Raw genomic sequence first — 21,912 nt, forward strand, 5'->3', positions numbered from 1 at the left:
ACGTGCGCATCACAATACTTATGTCTTGATAATAATATCGATCCCATACTATTGTCCCTGGATTTTGAGATGGGAAAAGTTTCAATGCGTTCTATCGTATAGTATGATGTATTCAAAAAAAATGCGATAATTCTTTAGTTGTCGGCACTTCGGAAGCCAAAAAAAAAAAAAAAAAAAAAAAAGAAAAAAAGAAAAGGGTGTCTAAGATGTACGGATCTTCATTGGGATGGAAAACAGGCAAGTAAAAAGAATAGTAATTATTACAATGGAGAAGATAAGATAAAGTTAGCGGCAACAAATAAAGAACTCATCAGAGTTCTTGGCTTCTCTATGAGTGAAAGTGTTTCAAAGGTGTTTTTTTATGAGACAACAGTAATTCCCCTCCTTCAGAACAGAGTGTAGTGATTGGCAGTGAAGCTATCCCTCTTTGCCACCCAATTTTGACGGCAGTTCTCATAGCATCTCAAAGCAATAGCAGTGCAAAAGTACATAACCGTAGGAAGGTACGCGGTAGGTATTTGAGTTCGTTGGTGGTTATCCTCCGCAAGGCGCTTCGGCGGTTATTTGTTGATAGTCGAAGAACACCAAAAAAAATGCTGTTATTGCTTTCTCCGTAAACAATAAAACCCGGTAGCGGGATAACGCGGCTGATGCTTTTATTTAGGAAGGAATACTTACATTATCATGAGAACATTGTCAAGGGCATTCTGATACGGGCCTTCCATCGCAAGAAAAAGGCAGCAACGGACTGAGGGACGGAGAGAGTTACGGCATAAGAAGTAGTAGGAGAGCAGAGTGTCATAAAGTTATATTATTCTCGTCCTAAAGTCAATTAGTTCTGTTGCGCTTGACAATATATGTCGTGTAATACCGTCCCTTAGCAGAAGAAAGAAAGACGGATCCATATATGTTAAAATGCTTCAGAGATGTTTCTTTAATGTGCCGTCCAACAAAGGTATCTTCTGTAGCTTCCTCTATTTTCGATCAGATCTCATAGTGAGAAGGCGCAATTCAGTAGTTAAAAGCGGGGAACAGTGTGAATCCGGAGACGGCAAGATTGCCCGGCCCTTTTTGCGGAAAAGATAAAACAAGATATATTGCACTTTTTCCACCAAGAAAAACAGGAAGTGGATTAAAAAATCAACAAAGTATAACGCCTATTGTCCCAATAAGCGTCGGTTGTTCTTCTTTATTATTTTACCAAGTACGCTCGAGGGTACATTCTAATGCATTAAAAGACATGAGTAATCCTCAAAAAGCTCTAAACGACTTTCTGTCCAGTGAATCTGTTCATACACATGATAGTTCTAGGAAACAATCTAATAAGCAGTCATCCGACGAAGGACGCTCTTCATCACAACCTTCACATCATCACTCTGGTGGTACTAACAACAATAATAACAATAATAATAATAATAATAACAGTAACAACAACAACAACGGCAACGATGGGGGAAATGATGACGACTATGATTATGAAATGCAAGATTATAGACCTTCTCCGCAAAGTGCGCGGCCTACTCCCACGTATGTTCCACAATATTCTGTAGAAAGTGGGACTGCTTTCCCGATTCAAGAGGTTATTCCTAGCGCATACATTAACACACAAGATATAAACCATAAAGATAACGGTCCGCCGAGTGCAAGCAGTAATAGAGCATTCAGGCCTAGAGGGCAGACCACAGTGTCGGCCAACGTGCTTAACATTGAAGATTTTTACAAAAATGCAGACGATGCGCATACCATCCCGGAGTCACATTTATCGAGAAGGAGAAGTAGGTCGAGGGCTACGAGTAATGCTGGGCACAGTGCCAATACAGGCGCCACGAATGGCAGGACTACTGGTGCCCAAACTAATATGGAAAGCAATGAATCACCACGTAACGTCCCCATTATGGTGAAGCCAAAGACATTATACCAGAACCCTCAAACACCTACAGTCTTGCCCTCCACATACCATCCAATTAATAAATGGTCTTCCGTCAAAAACACTTATTTGAAGGAATTTTTAGCCGAGTTTATGGGAACAATGGTTATGATTATTTTCGGTAGTGCTGTTGTTTGTCAGGTCAATGTTGCTGGGAAAATACAGCAGGACAATTTCAACGTGGCTTTGGATAACCTTAACGTTACCGGGTCTTCTGCAGAAACGATAGACGCTATGAAGAGTTTAACATCCTTGGTTTCATCCGTTGCGGGCGGTACCTTTGATGATGTGGCATTGGGCTGGGCTGCTGCCGTGGTGATGGGCTATTTCTGCGCTGGTGGTAGTGCCATCTCAGGTGCTCATTTGAATCCGTCTATTACATTAGCCAATTTGGTGTATAGAGGTTTTCCCCTGAAGAAAGTTCCTTATTACTTTGCTGGACAATTGATCGGTGCCTTCACAGGCGCTTTGATCTTGTTTATTTGGTACAAAAGGGTGTTACAAGAGGCATATAGCGATTGGTGGATGAATGAAAGTGTTGCGGGAATGTTTTGCGTTTTTCCAAAGCCTTATCTAAGTTCAGGACGGCAATTTTTTTCCGAATTTTTATGTGGAGCTATGTTACAAGCAGGAACATTTGCGCTGACCGATCCTTATACGTGTTTGTCCTCTGATGTTTTCCCATTGATGATGTTTATTTTGATTTTCATTATCAATGCTTCCATGGCTTATCAGACAGGTACAGCAATGAATTTGGCTCGTGATCTGGGCCCACGTCTTGCACTATATGCAGTTGGATTTGATCATAAAATGCTTTGGGTGCATCATCATCATTTCTTTTGGGTTCCCATGGTAGGCCCATTTATTGGTGCGTTAATGGGGGGGTTGGTTTACGATGTCTGTATTTATCAGGGTCATGAATCTCCAGTCAACTGGTCTTTACCAGTTTATAAGGAAATGATTATGAGAGCCTGGTTTAGAAGGCCTGGTTGGAAGAAGAGAAATAGAGCAAGAAGAACATCGGACCTGAGTGACTTCTCATACAATAACGATGATGATGAGGAATTTGGAGAAAGAATGGCTCTTCAAAAGACAAAGACCAAGTCATCTATTTCAGACAACGAAAATGAAGCAGGAGAAAAGAAAGTGCAATTTAAATCTGTTCAGCGCGGCAAAAGAACGTTTGGTGGTATACCAACAATTCTTGAAGAAGAAGATTCCATTGAAACTGCTTCGCTAGGTGCGACGACGACTGATTCTATTGGGTTATCCGACACATCATCAGAAGATTCGCATTATGGTAATGCTAAGAAGGTAACATGAGAAAACAGACAAGAAAAAGAAACAAATAATATAGACTGATAGAAAAAAATACTGCTTACTACCGCCGGTATAATATATATATATATATATATTTACATAGATGATTGCATAGTGTTTTAAAAAGCTTTCCTAGGTTAAGCTATGAATCTTCATAACCTAACCAACTAAATATGAAAATACTGACCCATCGTCTTAAGTAAGTTGACATGAACTCAGCCTGGTCACCTACTATACATGATGTATCGCATGGATGGAAAGAATACCAAACGCTACCTTCCAGGTTAATGATAGTATCCAAACCTAGTTGGAATTTGCCTTGAACATCAAGCAGCGATTCGATATCAGTTGGGAGCATCAATTTGGTCATTGGAATACCATCTATGCTTTTCTCCTCCCATATTCGCAAAAGTAGTAAGGGCTCGTTATATACTTTTGAATATGTAAGATATAATTCTATATGATTTAGTAATTTATTTTCTATACGCTCAGTATTTTTCTGCAGTTGTCGAGTAGGTATTAAACGCAAAAGAAGTCCATCCTTTTCATCATTCAAATGGACATCTTGGCAAAGGGCCCAGTTATGGAAAATCTGGGAGTCATACAACGATTGCAGTTGGCTATGCCACTCCTGGTAAGGAATCATCAAGTCTGATAATTCTGTTTTTTAGCCCTTTTTTTTTTTTTTTCATGGTGTTCTCTTCTCATTGCTTTTCAATTTTAAGTTCGTTACCTTTCATATAGAGTTTCTTAACAGAAATTTCACAACGAAAATATAATTAACTACAGGCATGTAAATATAAAAACAGTCCTTTAATAATAAACCTTAAGCATTACGCGTGTATTAATATAATAAATAGTTATAAATTGAATAAATAGGGGAGAGAAGCCAAAAGGCCCTTCAAAAACAAAGATATAAATTCATCCTTAAAAACAACAATACCTGAAGATACTAGAACACCTTGTCGCCTATGATGGACATATATACAGACCGGGTCATAGCATTGCCAATGATAAATAAATAATAGTCATAGAGAGTAAACATAAACGCCTAACGTATAGGAATGTGTGAGAATGGTGAGTTTCGTCCTTGAAAATAATAATAATAATAGTTGGTGCTTTTATTAGTGCCAAAATCATTTGAGAGGCTTCTGAGTTCTTCGGGGCTAGCTGTTTTTCTGATAGTCTAGGCAAATGCCAAAGATTTCTTAATTTCAGCAATAGCCAAACCAGGATTCAAGCCCTTTGGACAAGTTCTAGTACAGTTCATGATGGTGTGACATCTGTACAATGACATGGAGTTGTTTAGCATGGCCTTTCTTGTCTTTGTAGCTTGGTCTCTAGAGTCAATTAGCCAACGGTAGGCTTGCATTAGCACGGCAGGGCCCAAATACTGTTCTTGGTTCCACCAGTACGATGGACATGAAGTAGAGCAGCATGCACACAGAATACATTCGTAAAGACCATCCAGTTTCTTACGATCTTCAATACTTTGTAGCACTTCCGTTCCATCCTTTGGAAACGATGATCTCTGTAAGTAAGGTTGGATAGATTTGTATTGTTGGTAGAAGTTAGTTAAATCAGGTACCAAATCTTTGACAATAAACATGTGGGGTAATGGATAGATCTTGAGTTGTTTGGATTCGTTCTGGTCGATCTTACATATACAAGCTAGCGTGTTTCTACCGCCAATGTTCATGGCACATGAACCGCAGATACCTTCTCTACATGATCTTCTAAAAGTTAGGGTAGAATCCTGTTCGTCTTTGATCTTTAACAGCGCATCAAGTACCATGGGCCCACAGTCATTCAGATCCACTTGATATGACTGTAAATGAGGTTTAGCACTTGGCTCGTCTGGATTCCATCTGTAAACTTTAAAAGTTTTCAATCTGGGGGTATGCGTAGCTGCAGCTGTTGTGGCAGTAGCCATACCCTTCTTCGTCACCAAACAAAAGGCCTTCCTTCTCAATAGCACGTTCAACATCCCTATAAATATGTATACTCCAGTATTTCAAGAAAGTATAGCTCAACTATATTCCTTTCAATCCCTTCCTTTAGCCTAACATTTTTTGGCATTCTCATAGAAAGTCATTAATCCCCTTATATAAGTTTGCCCTTTTTACACCGGAGCTAATTGGGCCAATGCGAGGCCGCCTTTTGCGCGCTGCGGATATTTCTAAGGCATGGTCGTGCGGAGCTACAATAATACGATTGAATTATAGCTACATAGTGTACAAAAGCGGGTATATACTTTCATATGTGATCATAGGATAGCTTCACAGTACTTATTGTATTCTCTAACAGCAATGGCGATGTTCCTGTACAAGGACCGACGTTCTTCAGGATCGCTGATGGGAATGAAGTATTCGGATTGAGACTTGAGTTTAATTTGAAGACCGGATCTTTCCAATGTAATTCCCTGGATGGAAGGATATCCTGTGCTCCACATAAGCTCTTGGGTGGCCATTTGCACCTCAGCAATGTGCTGCATGGACACAATTACTGCTAGTTCTTTGCCTGGCAATATAACGTGCGACAGGTATTCATCATTCATAAATACTCCTCCATTCACGGTCTTGAGCCAGTATTGTCCTTGGGCCTCACGTAGATCATAAGGCTTGATGATTTGATCATGGTCCACGTACCTTGGTAGACGCACTCTGCAACCCTTTTGCATGTCAAGCACAGTGGTGGTACTTTTCACGCCTTGACTTAAGTTACTTGTAAGATCTAAGAATCCAATGGCTGTCTTAGTTGGCAGCCCAACGATACCTTTACCAAGGCCTTTGAGGAAACCAGCGGCGCCTTCCTTTTGCATGGCCTTGTATGGGTCCAGTGCAATTCCGCTCAACCCGCTTCCCAGTGTGCTGGCAAAGGATTGCGCTGAGTTTGCCAAGGCATTCCTGTTGTTTTTATTTATTCTTTGTTGTAATCTCCTGACCCTTTGGAATTCCAGATCTTGTGTAACTGACAGGCCCTTGGCCATCGACCCCGTAAACTTGGACATACTATCAGAGAGGCCAAAGACTGTTTTCTTTGCAAAACTTAGTCCACCTTTAGCCAGATGTATACCAATTTCTTGAGGCCTATCATTCATCATGTAACCTTGATATGGTTCATAGAATAAGTCCCAGACACCGGAACTAATTGTGTTGAAAAGACCTACAGGATTACCAAAACAATCTGCTGATCCTAAAATTTTGTGGATCTGATACACGAACTGGGTCGTATAGTGTCTCTCAATATGGTCCATCAGAATGGGCAATGGGACTCTTACATTATCCATGAACAAAGAATTAACTTTAACCGGCGCCTCATTTATATTACCTAATGTCATAGCAAACATATGGACATAGTACAATGATGACGAAAATGACTCCTCGGTCTCTTCAGCCAATCCTGGACTAATTTCATCGGAGCGTATAAAGGACAGATGTAAGACGGTGGGCTGAATATGGAAGATCTCGAAATATATATCACCCGCCGTTTTTAATTCAGAAACATCAGGTAACTGGATTTCTTCATCGTACTTATAATCTCTTGAATCCATGATCCATGGGGATCCTGGGAATTTTATGAAGTCCATCATAGCATACAGCATGTCTTCATCTAATTGTATGGAAAATTCCTGGATTAATAACGTAACATGTTTAAAGTATGGGACAGCCTGTAAGGAATCGTTGACTTTAGAAATAGAACCTGATATCACTGGATGATTTTCAATTTCCTTTTCTGTGTAGGGGATTTCTGTTGGATATAGAATATTTGAGTAGTTTCCTGAAAATAATTGATTATCTATTTGCATCCATTTCATTTTCCAACTGAAAGTCTGGTATGCTTTAGATTCATTGTATCTTAATTCGATCCCTCTCATGTTAATATATAGAAGTTCCTGTAAACGACCATTGATTAATGAGATACCAACTCCTTTGAACGAAACAACTATCTGTGTATTAACCTTCTCATCCTCATCCTTTTGCACAAAGCCATCAGTCACTGAACTATTTACTGAAACTGAAGACGTGGTAGTTGCAGAGGCAGTTTTCAATTTGTATAACCCAACATTGGCCTTATAGTTAACAATAACTAAGGCCTGCATATCGTCGTCAGCAACAACATGTAATCCAACAATGGGGGCTGGTTTATCCTTTGACCTTTTATCCAGGCGTAACGGTGGCAATTCGCCAATCTCAGCCAACCGAACTTCCCTTGTACGTGTACCTGATTCTAACACCAGATATTTCTCCTTAGCTGTAGGAAAATCCCATGCGTATGGCATAATACTTTTCGAGGGAATCCTGTAAAAGATAGGTTTGAAACTACGGCTTGAGGACTCGTTAGACTGGTCATCCTTGTATGGATCACTAACTTTACGAGGATCTCTTTGGTAAAATATAAAGTCATGGTCGCTGAAATTTCTTATGGAAAATGGCCATCTGTCACCACCGTCCTTGATTCTTATGAATATTGTTGCTTTGTCCAAAAGAATTTCAATCTTTAAAAGCTTATGGCGTGAATTTTTCAAAACTTTCAAATATGTTACACCGACATTTTTGATAAAGAATGGTTGTGACCAATTGGAGTCTCCGCCTAAGAATTTCAGCACTAATTGCTTGTCGACGATGTTTCTCATCCTGTATAAAGGCTTAGTGATGTTCGATTCTATTTGCTGGACATCCATAGACCCTGTCTCGCAAACTTCAATAGGGATATCTAAAGTATTGCTTATAATATACCTAGGTGCAATCTCAATAACTTTACTTAGCAAGTACTTCCCTTTACCTTCGCTAATGTTGATGCCTAAATTTGATTCTTGTTCCTTATTTTTTATGCGAACAGATGCATCAAATGATTGGCCAATAGCGTCAAATGATAATTTGGAACTCCACTCTGATTCCTTGAACCTAATACGAGCTCTGTTACTTTTATCATCTTCTTTATCAAATGAAAACATTTTTGGAATAGTATATCTTTTTTCGTTTTCAAGCAAAATCTTGGATTGTGCAATATTTAAGAGACTACTTTGAATGTAGAGTTCTCTATCGGTAGAGTTCATAATAATATAAGGGGAGTATATCCGAATAACTTTGGACCTTGTACCATCGATGTTTTTATAATCTAGTTTCAACAACAAATTCTGACCTCCAGATAGGGTCAAAGACAACGAATCTTCTGGGTTTAAAGGACTTTTATGTGGTGTATTAACGATGGAGGGCTTTGAAGCAGAAGCCTCATCTTGTAATGGTTGAACAGACATTAGCAGGAAACTATCCAAAGAAATATGATGAACTTCCATACTTTCTCCAGTCTTCAAGAAATCTGTTCTCTTCTCCTCTCTTTTGTCAAAAATAGAGAAGTTAATATCTGCTGGAAGTAAATTTTCAATAGTCATAGATGCCGAAACCACGATTTTCATATGAGGAAAGATCTTTGCCAATGGTTCTCTTTCATCATACTTTGCACCAATTTCGAAATGAAATCTTTGATTGGAATCTTCTTTTGAAGAACAGAATATAGACATTTGGTTGCTCAACAAGCTTTTCCAAGATAACGTCTGTTGAGACCAATCGTATATATCCTCTGATGCGGGTCTTATCCTAATATCAGAATCGTAGGCATATTCTACAGGAACAGATTTACTTTGATGTGGTTTAATAGCATATTTTAAAGATGGCTTATTTGGATCTTTGGAGTCAACCAAAAGCTCAATCTCAGTTGAAGTTGTGTTTTCGATAACTAAAGTTGACCTAAACGTAATAATCTTCACGTTATTCTCATCACATCTGGCCTCACAAACAATTCTATTATGCACATTATTTCTTGGTGGGCTCAAAACATGCAAGTTTTCACCTTCTGTTGTGGCATCAATATTCATAATGGTTTTATAATTTTGCCCAGAAACACAAACACCCAAAATGTTCTTCGACTTATCAATATCCAATTTCTCTCTAATACTTCTCCAATCTTCAAATTCCCAAGGAAGAGAAGTGTTTGCTTTTAAGAGCACAACTTCGTTTTTGTTGTCTTCAGTCGTTTTATCCTGTATCCAGACGTCAAAATCTAATTCTGTATCGTTTACCAGTTGATATGGCTTCTGAGATACCCTGGAAGCTAAGGGCAGCTCTTCGGTTAGAGACGCCGGGATGTGAGAAAGCATAGCGATTGACCTAGCAGAAAGTGTAATTTCCGCGATTCTTTGAGTTAAAATATCAAAAGAGAAAGCAGGATCCATTTCAGAATGCCCTTTTGATAGGTGGAATGTTATTGGAATCATCTCCAGAAGTGGCTCCCAGCTAGATCTCGAATAGTTGAATATGTTAACATAGGTTTCTAGAGAAGCAAGAGCTTCAAAGTCGGTAGACCAATCCTTTGCTGAAGCAGTGATTTCATTTACATTCATGTCCAATATTGGCATTTCATGGACGTCACCAATTAAAATAAATCTCAGTCCGCCTAAGTCAGCATTGAATGTTTCGTTTTTCAAAATTGCAGTAGGCACTTCAATTGATTCGGAATCTGAGCTCTGGCTAGCCCTGCTGCGCTCACCTAAAATGCTTGGATCCAACACCGCTAATTTCCTTTCAAATTCATGAGAAAATTGTATTTTGTCTGTGCTCTCCTCCTCCTCTCCATTATCCTCTTTTTCCGTCATCTTATTTAGCAATGTGGTAACTCGTTTGAATATTAACATCGCCAGACGAATATCTCTAAGTGAAATACGCATCAACAGGGGCTGAACGGAAAGCTGTATATTCGTCATTAGGGTCTGAGGAGTTGAGTTTCTTTTATCAATTGTCAAGGAGGATGAAAAGTCGTCCAATAATCTCAATTTTTCTTCAGACGAATTCATTTTGAATAGGAAGATACCAACATTATTGGCTGCAACTGTCATAATATTCTGATCGGTTACTAAAAATTGTCCTATCTTGAAAGAAATAGCCTCACTATTCATGTCGCAAGGATCAGCAAGTAAGATCAGAGCCGTTTCGATGATATTAACAGAGTATTGGATTTTAGTCACATCACCACCTTCTTGAACGCTTTCAACAATAGCCTTGTTTTCAGGCTTTTGGTTTGTGTTTTCAGGATAGTATAAATTGTTTTCGTGGCTTTTGGACATAATTGCATCAAAAAATTCTTTGAGAGAAACCAAATAGTCCATTGCCAAAATCATTTTCGGACTGTCCATTGTCATCGAAATGTTCAATAGCCGTCCGACCTCTAAGTTCTTTCTGGAAATATTAGCCACAAATTGATATTCTTTATTCTTACTCTTTGGTATTAGTTCTGTATGCTTATTATCTTTTATATTACGAACATCTTCTATCCGGAAAGCAGCAACATGTGCTTGACCATCGACGGTCCCATCATTCTTTAAACCAAGGCTGCACCCAATGTCTTGAAACATAATTCTTGTCAGACCACAGTCATTCAAAGAAGTGACGCCCTTTGTCTTGTTATATAAAGTAAGGGCAATCTTTGGAGCTTTAAAAGAAAAATCCAAGTATTTTTGTTCTGGATTTTTTATATTGCTTTTATTCGATCCCTGTAGAGACTGAGGAGTAGCTGTGCGTTCGCTTTCGCTACTTAAAGAAGCAGGGTCAGGAGAGGGACTTTTGATCTCGCCTTTTCCTCCTGATTCACCAGAGTTTTCGTCTGTGATATTGAATGCAGAGGATACTTTATTGGAAATTTCTAATAAGTAAGTCAGCTGGTTCTCAGTCAAATCCAACGCAAATGATTCAAAATTACTCGTTACTTTAAGTTCTGGAGTGTCATCTTGCGGAAGGGGATCTCTGTCTATATTGAAAAGTAAACCTATATTTTCAACTAGATACAATTGTTGACTGGAACCATCGAAGTTTAAGTTCGAGGATAATTGGCCCTCGCGGACACCAAGTTTGATATGGTTTATTTTATGAGATTCGTCTATTACCGAAAATTTGTTTTCAATAAAGAACTCACCCAAATAAAACCGCATTGTATCGTAATTGTTCTCTTGTGTGCCTACTAATTTAGGAAACTGGATAATAGGTGCCTTGATTACTATGTCCATTTTCATGTTATTTACGGCGTCAATGGAAGGGGCTTGGTTGTACGCTGCAAGACGAGCTCTATCAAAGGATACTTTAGATTTTTGAAATTTAGCAAAAAAGTTAACCATTCTGTTAACAGCACTTTCGATAAAATTAACATGCATAGAGCCCGTAGAATATTTTAAAAACGAATCATAATCTTTGGTATTTGTAGCCGGATCGAATGATTCATAGCTCAATTCGACTAGTTCTTGACCTTTCATTTGAATTATTTTTCTAAATACCGAATCCCTGGAAAACGATTCATTTGTTTCATCAGTCAACTCCAACCCGCCTAATTTTAAGTTAATGTTGTATCTTTCCGGTAGTAAAACCATTGTGAATTCACCAGCCGATAGAACTAACGTTGCCAGCTTTATAGAATCATCATTAAAAATAACATTGACGGCCTCCATTTTAATTTTCATATTGATTTTTTGTGGCGCATCGTCCCTATCTTCTTTATTATGTCTCAACACATCAGCCGGCATTTCTGGAGCGTTAGGATCCGTAAAAGTAAGCATTGCATAATTCATTAAAGTTAATACAGATCTAGGTGTTAATACCAATTGCAATTCACTCATATGCATAACAATATCTTGATCGAATAATTCAATCAAAGTATCGTTATGAGGCACAATTCTCTGCACTCTCTTGTATTTTAGCGTAAACAAATCTTTTTGAGATCTTGTCACTTTTTCAACGCCGGATGATATCAAGTTTTTGAATTCCTTGTTATCAGTCAGCTCGATGTAATCTTCAACATCTAATGAATGTACTCTTAGATCTAAATTCATTTCTTTGGCTCTCTTATCAAAATTGAAATTTAGCCTTTGACACAATATATCAACCAATTTTTCGCTGTTTCTGGAATCATTTTTGATACATTGAAAGAATGCTATTTTCGCCTGATCGATATCAAAATGGAGCTCTAAGAATTTCTGTTCAATTTGAAGCGGCTGCATATTTTCTAACGCTTTCAAAGTATTCTTCAACTGCAATTGAATTTGCTTCTTCATTTCTTTTTCGGAACCAGAAGAGTAATTAACGTAATCGCCGTTGTTTTCTTCATCATCAATCATAGAAGGTATAGAATTAGCAATCAAATTCATAATAGTCTTGTATTGAATGTCATTTATGGAAAGACTTAAGCGAGGCAAATGACCAAAAACTCTTATCGTGGGTAATTTATATGCTTTAGGAAGGATTGATAGATCTACAGTTAACTCTAATTTCATTTTATCCAAGATTCTAAAATCATTCGTGGAAGAGGCGGTATTGATCTTACCTATAGTAGACTGAATATCAGGACCAACAAATATCTGAGTATCCTGAGATAAAATTTGGAACCTATCAAACATTAACCTATTGATTTCGTTACCGTCAATCTTGTCATATTCTTCCGGCGATAACTCTTTTATTTCCTTTATCTTCTCCTTTGGCACTAAATCACTGAGTATAGACATATGACCGGCATCAATGATCGCACAAGGGGTATCCCAATCATGTGGGTCTAACGGTAATATGATTAATGGTGCTTGTAAATCTAAAGATACATTTACGGTCTTGTGGTCTTCCAACAAAGACTCAATACCCATTCTTGTTTGTGTTGTCCAACCTTCTACAGTTGCCTCGGCGGCGTTTACGATATTGCCGATTGTTTCCATGTGTTGGTTTGACGCCTTAAAAAACTTGTGGACCTCTGTAATGAAATGAACGTGGTAAAACACAGTCATTCCCAATAACTTAATGTTTAAGTTCGAATCTGCTAATCCATCTAGTGGATTCAATTCAAATGAAGCACGTAATAAAGGTTCATCCTCTTCTTCTTCCTCCCCGGTAGCGTGGTTGTCAATTGAAGATTGATCTTTAGATGAGTTTCTGACACTAATGATATGTTTATATAACGCGTTGGGTGAGCCATCTTCGAGACTGAATTTGTTCAATTGGAAACTCGATAAAAATGAATCAGGTCTTTGAGCAAAATCAACTTTACAATTTTCAAAAATTATGGAACCCAAATTTAGATTTTGCTTCTTCTTTCGTATAGTGAATGAACCCTTTTTTAACAAACTCGTTACACGAAGTTCAACCCTTTCTCTAGGAACTTGCAGTACAGGACCTTTATCTTCATTCTCGTCAAATTCAATAGCATCATAAAGCTCCTGACGCTGTTCTTCAGTCATTATTAAATCTTCGTCTACTTCTTCTGTAGGTTTACCGTTCCACCAAGAAGAGAGCCAGCTTCCATTATTTTTAGTTGCGGACTTGTTGGAAGTTTGTGGTTCAATATTTGAGCTAGCTGTTGGTGTGGGTGAGTCTTCCGTCATGCCCAACTTATATTGCGCGTACTGTCTCTTAGCGACAGATCTGAAGAGAATAATTTCATCATACGTTAAATCTTTATGCAATTCAGATAATTGAGCCTCCTGAATGGGGTCACGTAGCGGAGCTTCTAAATTTTTTAACTTTAACTTTTCAACCCATAATTTTGTGTACAACCTCCGTTGTTCACATTTCTCCTTCATGCTTTCCCAAGTCCACATTTTGTTTTTTTCATGAATTTCATTAATAACACAAGCAGCAATGTATTTAAACCATTCTGTCGGGTTTTCACTAACTGCGAAGGATGGTCTTGCTTTCTTAAACTTTTTGGTAATTTGTCTTAACTGTATACTGGAGAGGACATGCAAGATATCATTATATTCTGTATCATCTAATTCTAAACCAAATTCATCATAAAACATTTGCAAGTCAATGTGAGGTTGTTCCTCCGTGGAACCCAGCTTGTTGATACTAAGCTTCCCTAGCCCGCTAACCGGTTTCAAAATGTATTGATGCTTGGGGGCAGTGGAATTTTTCGATGCAATCATATCTTTGAAACCCCTTACAAAATTTTCCAGGCTTCTATCTTGATCATCATCAGAAATCAAGGGCGGAGAGTCTGTATTCCAATACAAACAGAGTGAATTTAAAGTCAATAGTTTATGCGTGATATTCTGTGTAATATCAATGAAACTTGGAGCCCAGTTGGAATCTGTAGATACAGCTGATAGCTCGTTCAAAGTTAATCCAACGGAAGATGGGCCTGTAGTGAAGATTCCGTCCATGTCCTCGTACCTTAAATGGATATTTTTTATGGTAACTTGTAAATTGTCTATGATCTTTGTAGTCAAAGACTGCATAAACCCGGCGTTATTTTTTTCTGAAGAAGAAGAAGAGGTTTTGTTCTCTGATTGGGTACTCAGTATGCGAGCCTGATTTGTCAGTTCCCATTCACTTACCTTCCTCATCTTCAACCGAAAAGCTCTCTTTATCATCTCCTCATCATTTTCGTGATCTTCTGAACGTGGTGAGCATAATAAATAACAGTCCTCGATAATGATTTTCACGGGCTTATTCTTTAAACTTGACCATGGGACCGTTAAGACCAAATCACCCAGTATCCCTGATTTCACATCTATGGGTAAATTTAATGAGTCCAAACAGTCTTTTCTTAGTTTTAAGTTTTTTAACTTCACATCACCACTCCATATGCCGACATTTAATTGATTAGGGTCGAAATTTTCCACATATGAGCCTAGCAATCGGTTTAGCAAATTAGCAGCTAAAGACTCTAACATTTAACTGTTCTTAATTTTCCTTTTTTCTGCCTTTTCCCTTTTGGTAGTCACAATATTCTATCCGTATCAAATTAAATAGAGTTAAAAGGTTGACTCAATTGGTCGGCTTATGTGCGTTTACTGGAGATTGAAACATGATAGGACACTATAAAGGTGGTTTATATTCCCTAATAAAAATCCCTTTCTATCAAAATAGCTAATGGTATTACCCGGCTTCGCGAAAATAGTGAACGTCATAGTATAAGACGATTCAAAAATCCAAGCTCTTGAAAACCAACATGAATAAAGACAATAACACAGTTGAACAATTTATTTAGTGTTCTATGGAGTATTTATCAAAAAAAAAAAAAAACCAAAAAGAAAAAAGGAGAGTAAACATATATATATTGACATAATGAAAATATTGCGAGGACTGATCAGTTACCACCCCTCAACCTCAAGACAAGGTGAAGAGTGGACTCCTTTTGAATATTGTAGTCCGACAGCGTTCTACCATCTTCTAGTTGCTTACCGGCAAAAATCAATCTTTGCTGGTCTGGAGGAATACCTTCCTTGTCTTGAATTTTCGACTTAACGTTGTCAATAGTGTCAGAAGATTCAACCTCTAGGGTTATAGTCTTACCTGTCAGTGTCTTGACAAAAATTTGCATACCACCTCTCAGTCTCAACACCAAGTGAAGAGTAGATTCCTTTTGGATGTTGTAGTCAGACAAGGTTCTACCATCTTCTAGTTGCTTACCAGCAAAAATCAATCTCTGTTGATCCGGAGGGATACCTTCTTTATCTTGAATTTTACTTTTGACGTTGTCAATAGTGTCGGAAGATTCAACCTCTAGGGTTATAGTCTTCCCTGTTAGAGTTTTGACGAAAATTTGCATACCACCTCTCAATCTCAACACCAAATGCAACGTAGACTCTTTCTGAATGTTATAATCAGACAGCGTTCTACCGTCTTCCAGTTGCTTACCAGCAAAAATCAATCTTTGTTGATCTGGAGGAATACCTTCCTTGTCTTGAATTTTCGACTTAACGTTGTCGATAGTGTCAGAAGATTCAACCTCTAGGGTTATAGTCTTACCTGTCAGTGTCTTGACAAAAATTTGCATACCACCTCTCAGTCTCAACACCAAGTGAAGAGTAGATTCCTTTTGGATGTTGTAGTCAGACAAGGTTCTACCATCTTCTAGCTGCTTACCGGCAAAGATCAACCTCTGTTGATCCGGAGGGATACCTTCCTTGTCCTGGATTTTCGACTTAACGTTATCGATCGTGTCGGAGGATTCAACCTCTAAAGTGATGGTTTTACCGGTCAAAGTCTTAACAAAGATCTGCATACCACCTCTTAGCCTTAGCACAAGATGTAAGGTGGACTCCTTCTGAATGTTGTAATCAGACAGCGTTCTACCGTCTTCTAGCTGCTTACCGGCAAAGATCAATCTTTGTTGATCTGGAGGGATACCTTCCTTGTCTTGAATTTTCGACTTAACGTTGTCGATGGTATCGGAAGATTCAACTTCCAATGTTATGGTTTTACCGGTCAAAGTCTTGACGAAAATCTGCATAATCTATTAGTTAAAGTAAAGTGGGAGGGAGAGTTCGAGAGTTCTTGTCGTATTGTAGTAGATAGAAGATATACTTATCCTTATCCGTACAGTTCTTGCTCTTTCTGAAGTAGCACTTTCGGAAGAAGAAAGATAAGCAGGCGAATTCAAAGGTGGCAAAACCCGGAGCCTCTCTATATATACCCCCAAAAGGAGGAACCGCCCTCAAATGACACTGAATTCTAAAAACAACTGATAAGTGGCATCGCCCCTGAAAAAAGAAACGAAGTGGGGTAACCACCGTGTGTGGCCGGATGTACGGCTGTGTGATGCTCCACTGGGCGGCTATTTTTTTTTTTGGTACCGAAATTGGTTTATCCAGGATTATTCTAGAACGTTCTAGAAACAATACTGACCACAAAGACTTTTCGGAATAGAATATTGTCAAACAAGAACTTTTTCACTTTCTTTTCATAAAACGTCACTTTCATCACTTTTGCAGGATTTCCCACAGTTCGTTTAAAGGGACATTTCCTATCATGGGTTGCCCTGCGCGAATAAGATGATTGGTCAAGGAAGACTCTAAAATCATCTGAACGGGTTATTTGAAGACTTGGGTCTAAATGAGAGCTTGCTTATTCCACCCGCCACGCCGGGCGTATCTTCACTGTCTTCTTCGGCCAGGGGATCCAAAGAGAATCGGGCATATTCGTGCGTATTCCTTGTCCGTTGTCTCTGGAAATCTAAGCTAGTGCTGGTGGTGGGAGGCTTTGCTTTCTTTTCTAAGCTTTGTCGCGTGAGCTCGCTTCTCATTTCCTCCAGCTTCAAATGGCTATTGTCCGTGGACTTCCTGCCCGGAGTCGATATGCTTGAGCGGAATTGTATTACATCCTTGCGTTGTTTTTCTAGTAACCCGTCGTCTTGCAGCAGCCCCAGAACGTTCCTGCTTAGCTTTTGAATATCTTCCGCCTTACGTTCATCCCGAGGATCCTGAACCTGAAAATCCTCCAGGATCTCAATTAGTATCATGTTTCCTTTCAGCCACTTGATGAATTCATTGGACCCGTTATTCATCAGATATGAGACCAAAGTCAGCGTCTTCATCACCTGGATACAATTTCGATGAGAATTTCTTCTGTTCTGCCCAAGTAGCAATCGCTTCCGGATTACCTGGATGATTTCTCGTACTGTCTTGGGGCTGTAGGTCAAGATTGATATTTCGTTCATAAGCGTCCCCGTTGCTCCACTTGTTTCGTCCTCGTTGGTAGCCTGTTTCACCTTTGATTCCGTCGGTGATTGAATAAAACTCTTGAAGGTATCTAACAAAGGCATCACGACCCCCTCACTATATGTGTACTCGTTCTTTGACACCTTTATGCTTTCTAGGCTTATTCAACACATAACCTCAATTTTCGTTTTCTCATTCTTTTTTCTTTTTTTTTTTTTCTCACTAAAGCGTTGTCCTAGAGATGTAAAAAGAGAAGGAAATGAAATTTTTACTGGAAATGTTACTACTATTACACAGGTTTATTTAGAAAGTACAAACGTGTCAGCGTATTTAGGGTGTCAATGCAACAATATTGAAACTATCATTTGTCTTCAGAATAGCGGCAATACCACCATCTCCGCATACCACGTCCATATCAGTGAAATCGGCAGTGTCGCTTTGCAAACAGAGGGCGCTCTCCTCGTCTTTAGTCCAATTTTTTGTTTTCTTGTCAAATTTGTATATCGTCAGCGAATTGCTCTCGTTTGAGTATGCAATCATATTCTTTCCAGAGTCGTCAATGTCATAGGTAACGGTGCCCGTCTTGAATTCTGGGATTGTGTAAGTTGGATACGCTAGCGTGCCGACATCCTTTCTTAGGTCAAAGCAAACCACAGTTTGGTCACACTCTACTACCATCCAGTACCCATTGTCTGCAAATTTAACCTCTTTTATCTTGGCTTCTTCATCTACGGGGAATCTAGAGCTTGCCTGGTCAGGTGATGACAAGTTGTAAACGTCTAATATACCGTCCGGAGAGTAAAGGGCTAATAATAATGAATCCTTATGTAGGACACCGCTGCTGTACTCAACATCTGATTTAGCAGAATGAACAATATACTGGGAATCATCCTCGTAGGATTGAAATCCTATGGTTCCTCTATTATCCGCCCAGATGAAGTACTCTGTGTTGACCTCGTTGTGACCATACATATATATAATCTCATTGGCGGAATCTACCTCTATTTCTCTGAGGACTTTGTTTGTTTTTGAGTCCAATATAGTTATTTGGTTACCTGGATATAGTAGTAGCAAACGATTACAAGGCCCTCTGGAAATAATAGCTGGATGCTCTCCCCCGGTACGGGGATTTGGTGTAGTTATTGTGGTAATCGTTTTCGAATCTTTTAATTGGGTAAAATGTAAAGCACCATCCTCACAGCGACACATGCACACCCATTTATCATAGTACATAGATTTGTTAAGCTCTTTATATGGGAATGTTTTGATGTTACGGGAGTAATTTTGTGCCTGTAATAGCTCCAAATTTTTTAAAATCGGCCATTTGGGTGCTTTGAGCTTGCCCCTCGCTACAAAGTCTCTAGAAGATTGTAACAGCCCTTGTAAAAATTCTTCTCTCGTAATAGCTACCGCTTGCTGTGAGGATTTGGGTAAATCCTTCGAATCTTCGTTTTTTTCCATCAATAGTTGCGCAGCGACCAACTTTGCAGCATCTCTTTCGTACATTACAGTCGACAGTTTTTTCGTTAAACTATCTAGAGTTGATCGTAACTTAAAGTTTTCGAGCATTATAGCATCCCATTCATTCTGTAAACTTGTCAACAGATTCGGAATCGAATAATTCGCTTTTAACGTAGCAGAGTTTGTAGACTCTGTTAGTGAGGCTTGTTGCGCACTAGGTACGATTTCCACTATTTCTTCGATGCTTAAGGGCTCATTTGTTATCGGATCATTCCCCGTATCTTTAACATACTGTTCAAGGAGCGACTTTTCAAAAATAGTCCTGGATTTAGGTGATAGAACTGGCCTTCTAGGAACTTTCCCACTAATAGCACAAAGCATTGTTCCCTAGTTGGCTTTCTTGGCTATGTTTTGGTCTTTAATATTTCTTGGAAAGTTTGCATCTTTCTAAAATTGCCCTTACGAATTTTTCACCGCTGCTACCCGAAAAAGTACGAAATTTATCAACATGAAATTTATTCCTGCCAAGTCATCGAGTGCTCTGCGCCTAAGGCTTAGGTTGCATTTAAGTTGTCTTAATTCACGCTTATAGTGCAGGTAGTATAGGTTCCCCACTCCTGATCTTTCCCTTCTGAAATAAGGAAAGACTGCAGTTTAGTTTGGCAGAGAGAAGAAGATAATCATTTCTATTATATTCTACCGCTATGGTGATAGATTCCAAACAGGATCTACCTCAATATACCAAAGATTCAGGTTCAGAATCGGACTCAGACTCAAGTAATAATTTCATTGTGGAATCTCCGTCAATTCCATCTTCAAAAAGTGCAACCGTAGTTCTCAATAGTGAAGAGTATGAGGACGACGAAGGTGATGACTTGAACGGGCTGGATGCTGAATTGATCGATAATATAACGTATGAAGGAGATGAAGATGAAACTATGTTTGTGGGGTTGAAAGAAAAACAGAAGTTACATTTATCTGGTGTTTTCCGGCTGCAAGTGGTGAAAGGAGGTATTGTCTACAACAATGTACACTATAACGCTTCGAGAGAAATTTTAACCTTCTGGCACCCGTTATCACAGTCCATACCTACTATAGATTTTTCGCACTTTGCAGGCTGGCAAGACACTTTTTTTATGCCGAGAAACAACAGGTTTAAAATTAGAGATGAAGAATTCAAATCATTTCCATGTGTTCTTCGCGTTTTTAATTCTAATCATACGGGCTTGTTAGAAGCAGGTCATTTATATCGGGATGTTAATTATCTATGGAAACCTAAAGAACCTTACTTTCCATTAAACGAGAGAACAACGTATCATTTATTACATGAGTCAGACCGAATTCAATCTTTATCCGTGCCGGGATATTGGTCAACTCCGTTAGAGAAGTTATATTTGAGTCACAAGAACGCTGCGTATGATACAAGAATCATGGTGATTGGTGGTAAAAACTCTGGGAAGTCTACATTCTTGAGGCTTTTATTGGAAAAATTTACGCAAGATATACGAGATTCTACTACGAGCCAGGAAGAATTGGTATACCTGGATTTAGATCCTGGTCAACCTGAATACTCACTACCTGATTCAATATCCCTGAATAAGATTCTTTCCAGCCCTATTTCTCTCGGACAACATCTCTGCCAAGGTTCAAATTTCCAAACTTTGTTACAGTTCTACGCTGGCTCCTCTTCCCCGCAGGACGAGCCCACATCATACCTGAACTGCGCTGATAAACTTATAGACCATTTGGAAGAGCAAGCCTTCTTCGGAACGTCATTGCTTAATCTACCTGGGTGGATAAAAGGATTCGGGATGCAGATTTTAAATCATATAATAAGGAAATATAAGCCCACTCACTTATTGTTTTTGGAAACAGCTAATTCGAAAAGACACCTGGATGAACTAACAATTCCACAGAGTTTTTCCACATCACTACGAGATGCATATGCACCTGAAGTTGTTCGCGTTCCAGCCCATAGTCTGAACCACACCTTATCTTCTAGGTTCCATGCATCACAACTGAGAACATTCAAAATACTGGCACTGTTTCATAAAATAACTCAATTTGATTATGATTTTGCGCCTCTTTTAAAATCTGCACCTTTGCAAATTTCATATGGCAAAGGTAAAAGCGGTATTAAAGGCATTCAATTTCCTATGGAATTCCAGGATCTGAATCCTCAAGATATCAAGTCCGCATTGGAAGGTACTGTCATTGGGATATATACATATTCTGGAGAAGACTCACTAGAGGTGAAATCCTTGAATACCTTTCCCATCCTACAATCGTGTACTTCTTCTTCTAAAAATTTCATAACTCTGGGGCTGATACACTCTATTGACACCTCCCAGCAAATAATGAACATTTACGTGCCACCTTGCCATACCCAGATTTTAGATAAACAACCTGAGGATGCTCAATGGATAATAGTAAGAAATAAGACGGAAACTCCTTTTTGTGACTTTCTTCCATCCCCCCGCACAATTACATGGGATGATAATATACAAATACCGTTCGCAACTTTTGAAAGAAGGAAAAAATTGGAACATGTGTGGAAAGTTCGTAAGAACGTCATGAGACGTGGCCAATTCATGAAAAGATAGAAAGAAAAGGTAATCGTACATTTTTTAATAGTGAAAGATAGAGGATACACAAAAATCATGCAAAGTTTTATATATTTGTTATGTATACTCATATTCCTTCAATATCTAAGTCATACTAACTTCTAGGGACT

At 38.8% G+C, this 21,912-nt stretch overlaps 8 protein-coding genes across 8 annotated transcripts, besides 1 other annotated feature; 2 read left to right on the top strand and 6 right to left on the bottom strand.

Annotated features, from left to right (window-relative positions):
- The first annotated feature begins 1,226 nt into the window (after nucleotides 1-1,226).
- Nucleotides 1,227-1,235: a regulatory region (Upstream open reading frame (uORF) in 5' untranslated region of FPS1 gene, regulate translation).
- Nucleotides 1,236-1,240: 5 nt separating this feature from the next.
- On the top strand, nucleotides 1,241-3,250 carry FPS1 (Fps1p; the record flags this gene model as incomplete). Its single annotated transcript, NM_001181863.1, has 1 exon — nucleotides 1,241-3,250. The coding sequence occupies one exon, from the start codon at nucleotides 1,241-1,243 to the stop codon at nucleotides 3,248-3,250; it is 2,010 nt and encodes a 669-aa protein (NP_013057.1).
- Nucleotides 3,251-3,389: 139 nt separating this feature from the next.
- On the bottom strand, nucleotides 3,390-3,893 carry ATG10 (E2-like conjugating enzyme; the record flags this gene model as incomplete). Its single annotated transcript, NM_001181862.1, has 1 exon — nucleotides 3,390-3,893. One exon carries the CDS (start codon nucleotides 3,891-3,893, stop codon nucleotides 3,390-3,392), a length of 504 nt encoding a protein of 167 aa, NP_013058.1.
- A 540-nt stretch (nucleotides 3,894-4,433) lies between these two features.
- Nucleotides 4,434-5,234, bottom strand: SDH2 (succinate dehydrogenase iron-sulfur protein subunit SDH2; the record flags this gene model as incomplete). The annotated part of the gene is made up of 1 exon (NM_001181861.1): nucleotides 4,434-5,234. One exon carries the CDS (start codon nucleotides 5,232-5,234, stop codon nucleotides 4,434-4,436), a length of 801 nt encoding a protein of 266 aa, NP_013059.1.
- Nucleotides 5,235-5,513: 279 nt separating this feature from the next.
- Nucleotides 5,514-14,948, bottom strand: VPS13 (membrane morphogenesis protein VPS13; the record flags this gene model as incomplete). The annotated part of the gene is made up of 1 exon (NM_001181860.1): nucleotides 5,514-14,948. The coding sequence occupies one exon, from the start codon at nucleotides 14,946-14,948 to the stop codon at nucleotides 5,514-5,516; it is 9,435 nt and encodes a 3,144-aa protein (NP_013060.1).
- A 416-nt stretch (nucleotides 14,949-15,364) lies between these two features.
- UBI4 (ubiquitin) lies at nucleotides 15,365-16,510 on the bottom strand (the record flags this gene model as incomplete). Its single annotated transcript, NM_001181859.1, has 1 exon — nucleotides 15,365-16,510. The coding sequence occupies one exon, from the start codon at nucleotides 16,508-16,510 to the stop codon at nucleotides 15,365-15,367; it is 1,146 nt and encodes a 381-aa protein (NP_013061.1).
- A 567-nt stretch (nucleotides 16,511-17,077) lies between these two features.
- ENT4 (Ent4p) lies at nucleotides 17,078-17,821 on the bottom strand (the record flags this gene model as incomplete). Its single annotated transcript, NM_001181858.1, has 1 exon — nucleotides 17,078-17,821. One exon carries the CDS (start codon nucleotides 17,819-17,821, stop codon nucleotides 17,078-17,080), a length of 744 nt encoding a protein of 247 aa, NP_013062.1.
- Nucleotides 17,822-18,047: 226 nt separating this feature from the next.
- Nucleotides 18,048-19,559, bottom strand: PRP19 (E3 ubiquitin-protein ligase PRP19; the record flags this gene model as incomplete). Its single annotated transcript, NM_001181856.1, has 1 exon — nucleotides 18,048-19,559. The coding sequence occupies one exon, from the start codon at nucleotides 19,557-19,559 to the stop codon at nucleotides 18,048-18,050; it is 1,512 nt and encodes a 503-aa protein (NP_013064.1).
- Nucleotides 19,560-19,882: 323 nt separating this feature from the next.
- GRC3 (polynucleotide 5'-hydroxyl-kinase) lies at nucleotides 19,883-21,781 on the top strand (the record flags this gene model as incomplete). The annotated part of the gene is made up of 1 exon (NM_001181855.1): nucleotides 19,883-21,781. The coding sequence occupies one exon, from the start codon at nucleotides 19,883-19,885 to the stop codon at nucleotides 21,779-21,781; it is 1,899 nt and encodes a 632-aa protein (NP_013065.1).
- Nucleotides 21,782-21,912: the final 131 nt, after the last annotated feature.

Source organism: Saccharomyces cerevisiae, chromosome XII, assembly GCF_000146045.2.
Source record: "Saccharomyces cerevisiae S288C chromosome XII, complete sequence".
In the NCBI taxonomy this organism is placed as follows: domain Eukaryota; kingdom Fungi; phylum Ascomycota; class Saccharomycetes; order Saccharomycetales; family Saccharomycetaceae; genus Saccharomyces; species Saccharomyces cerevisiae.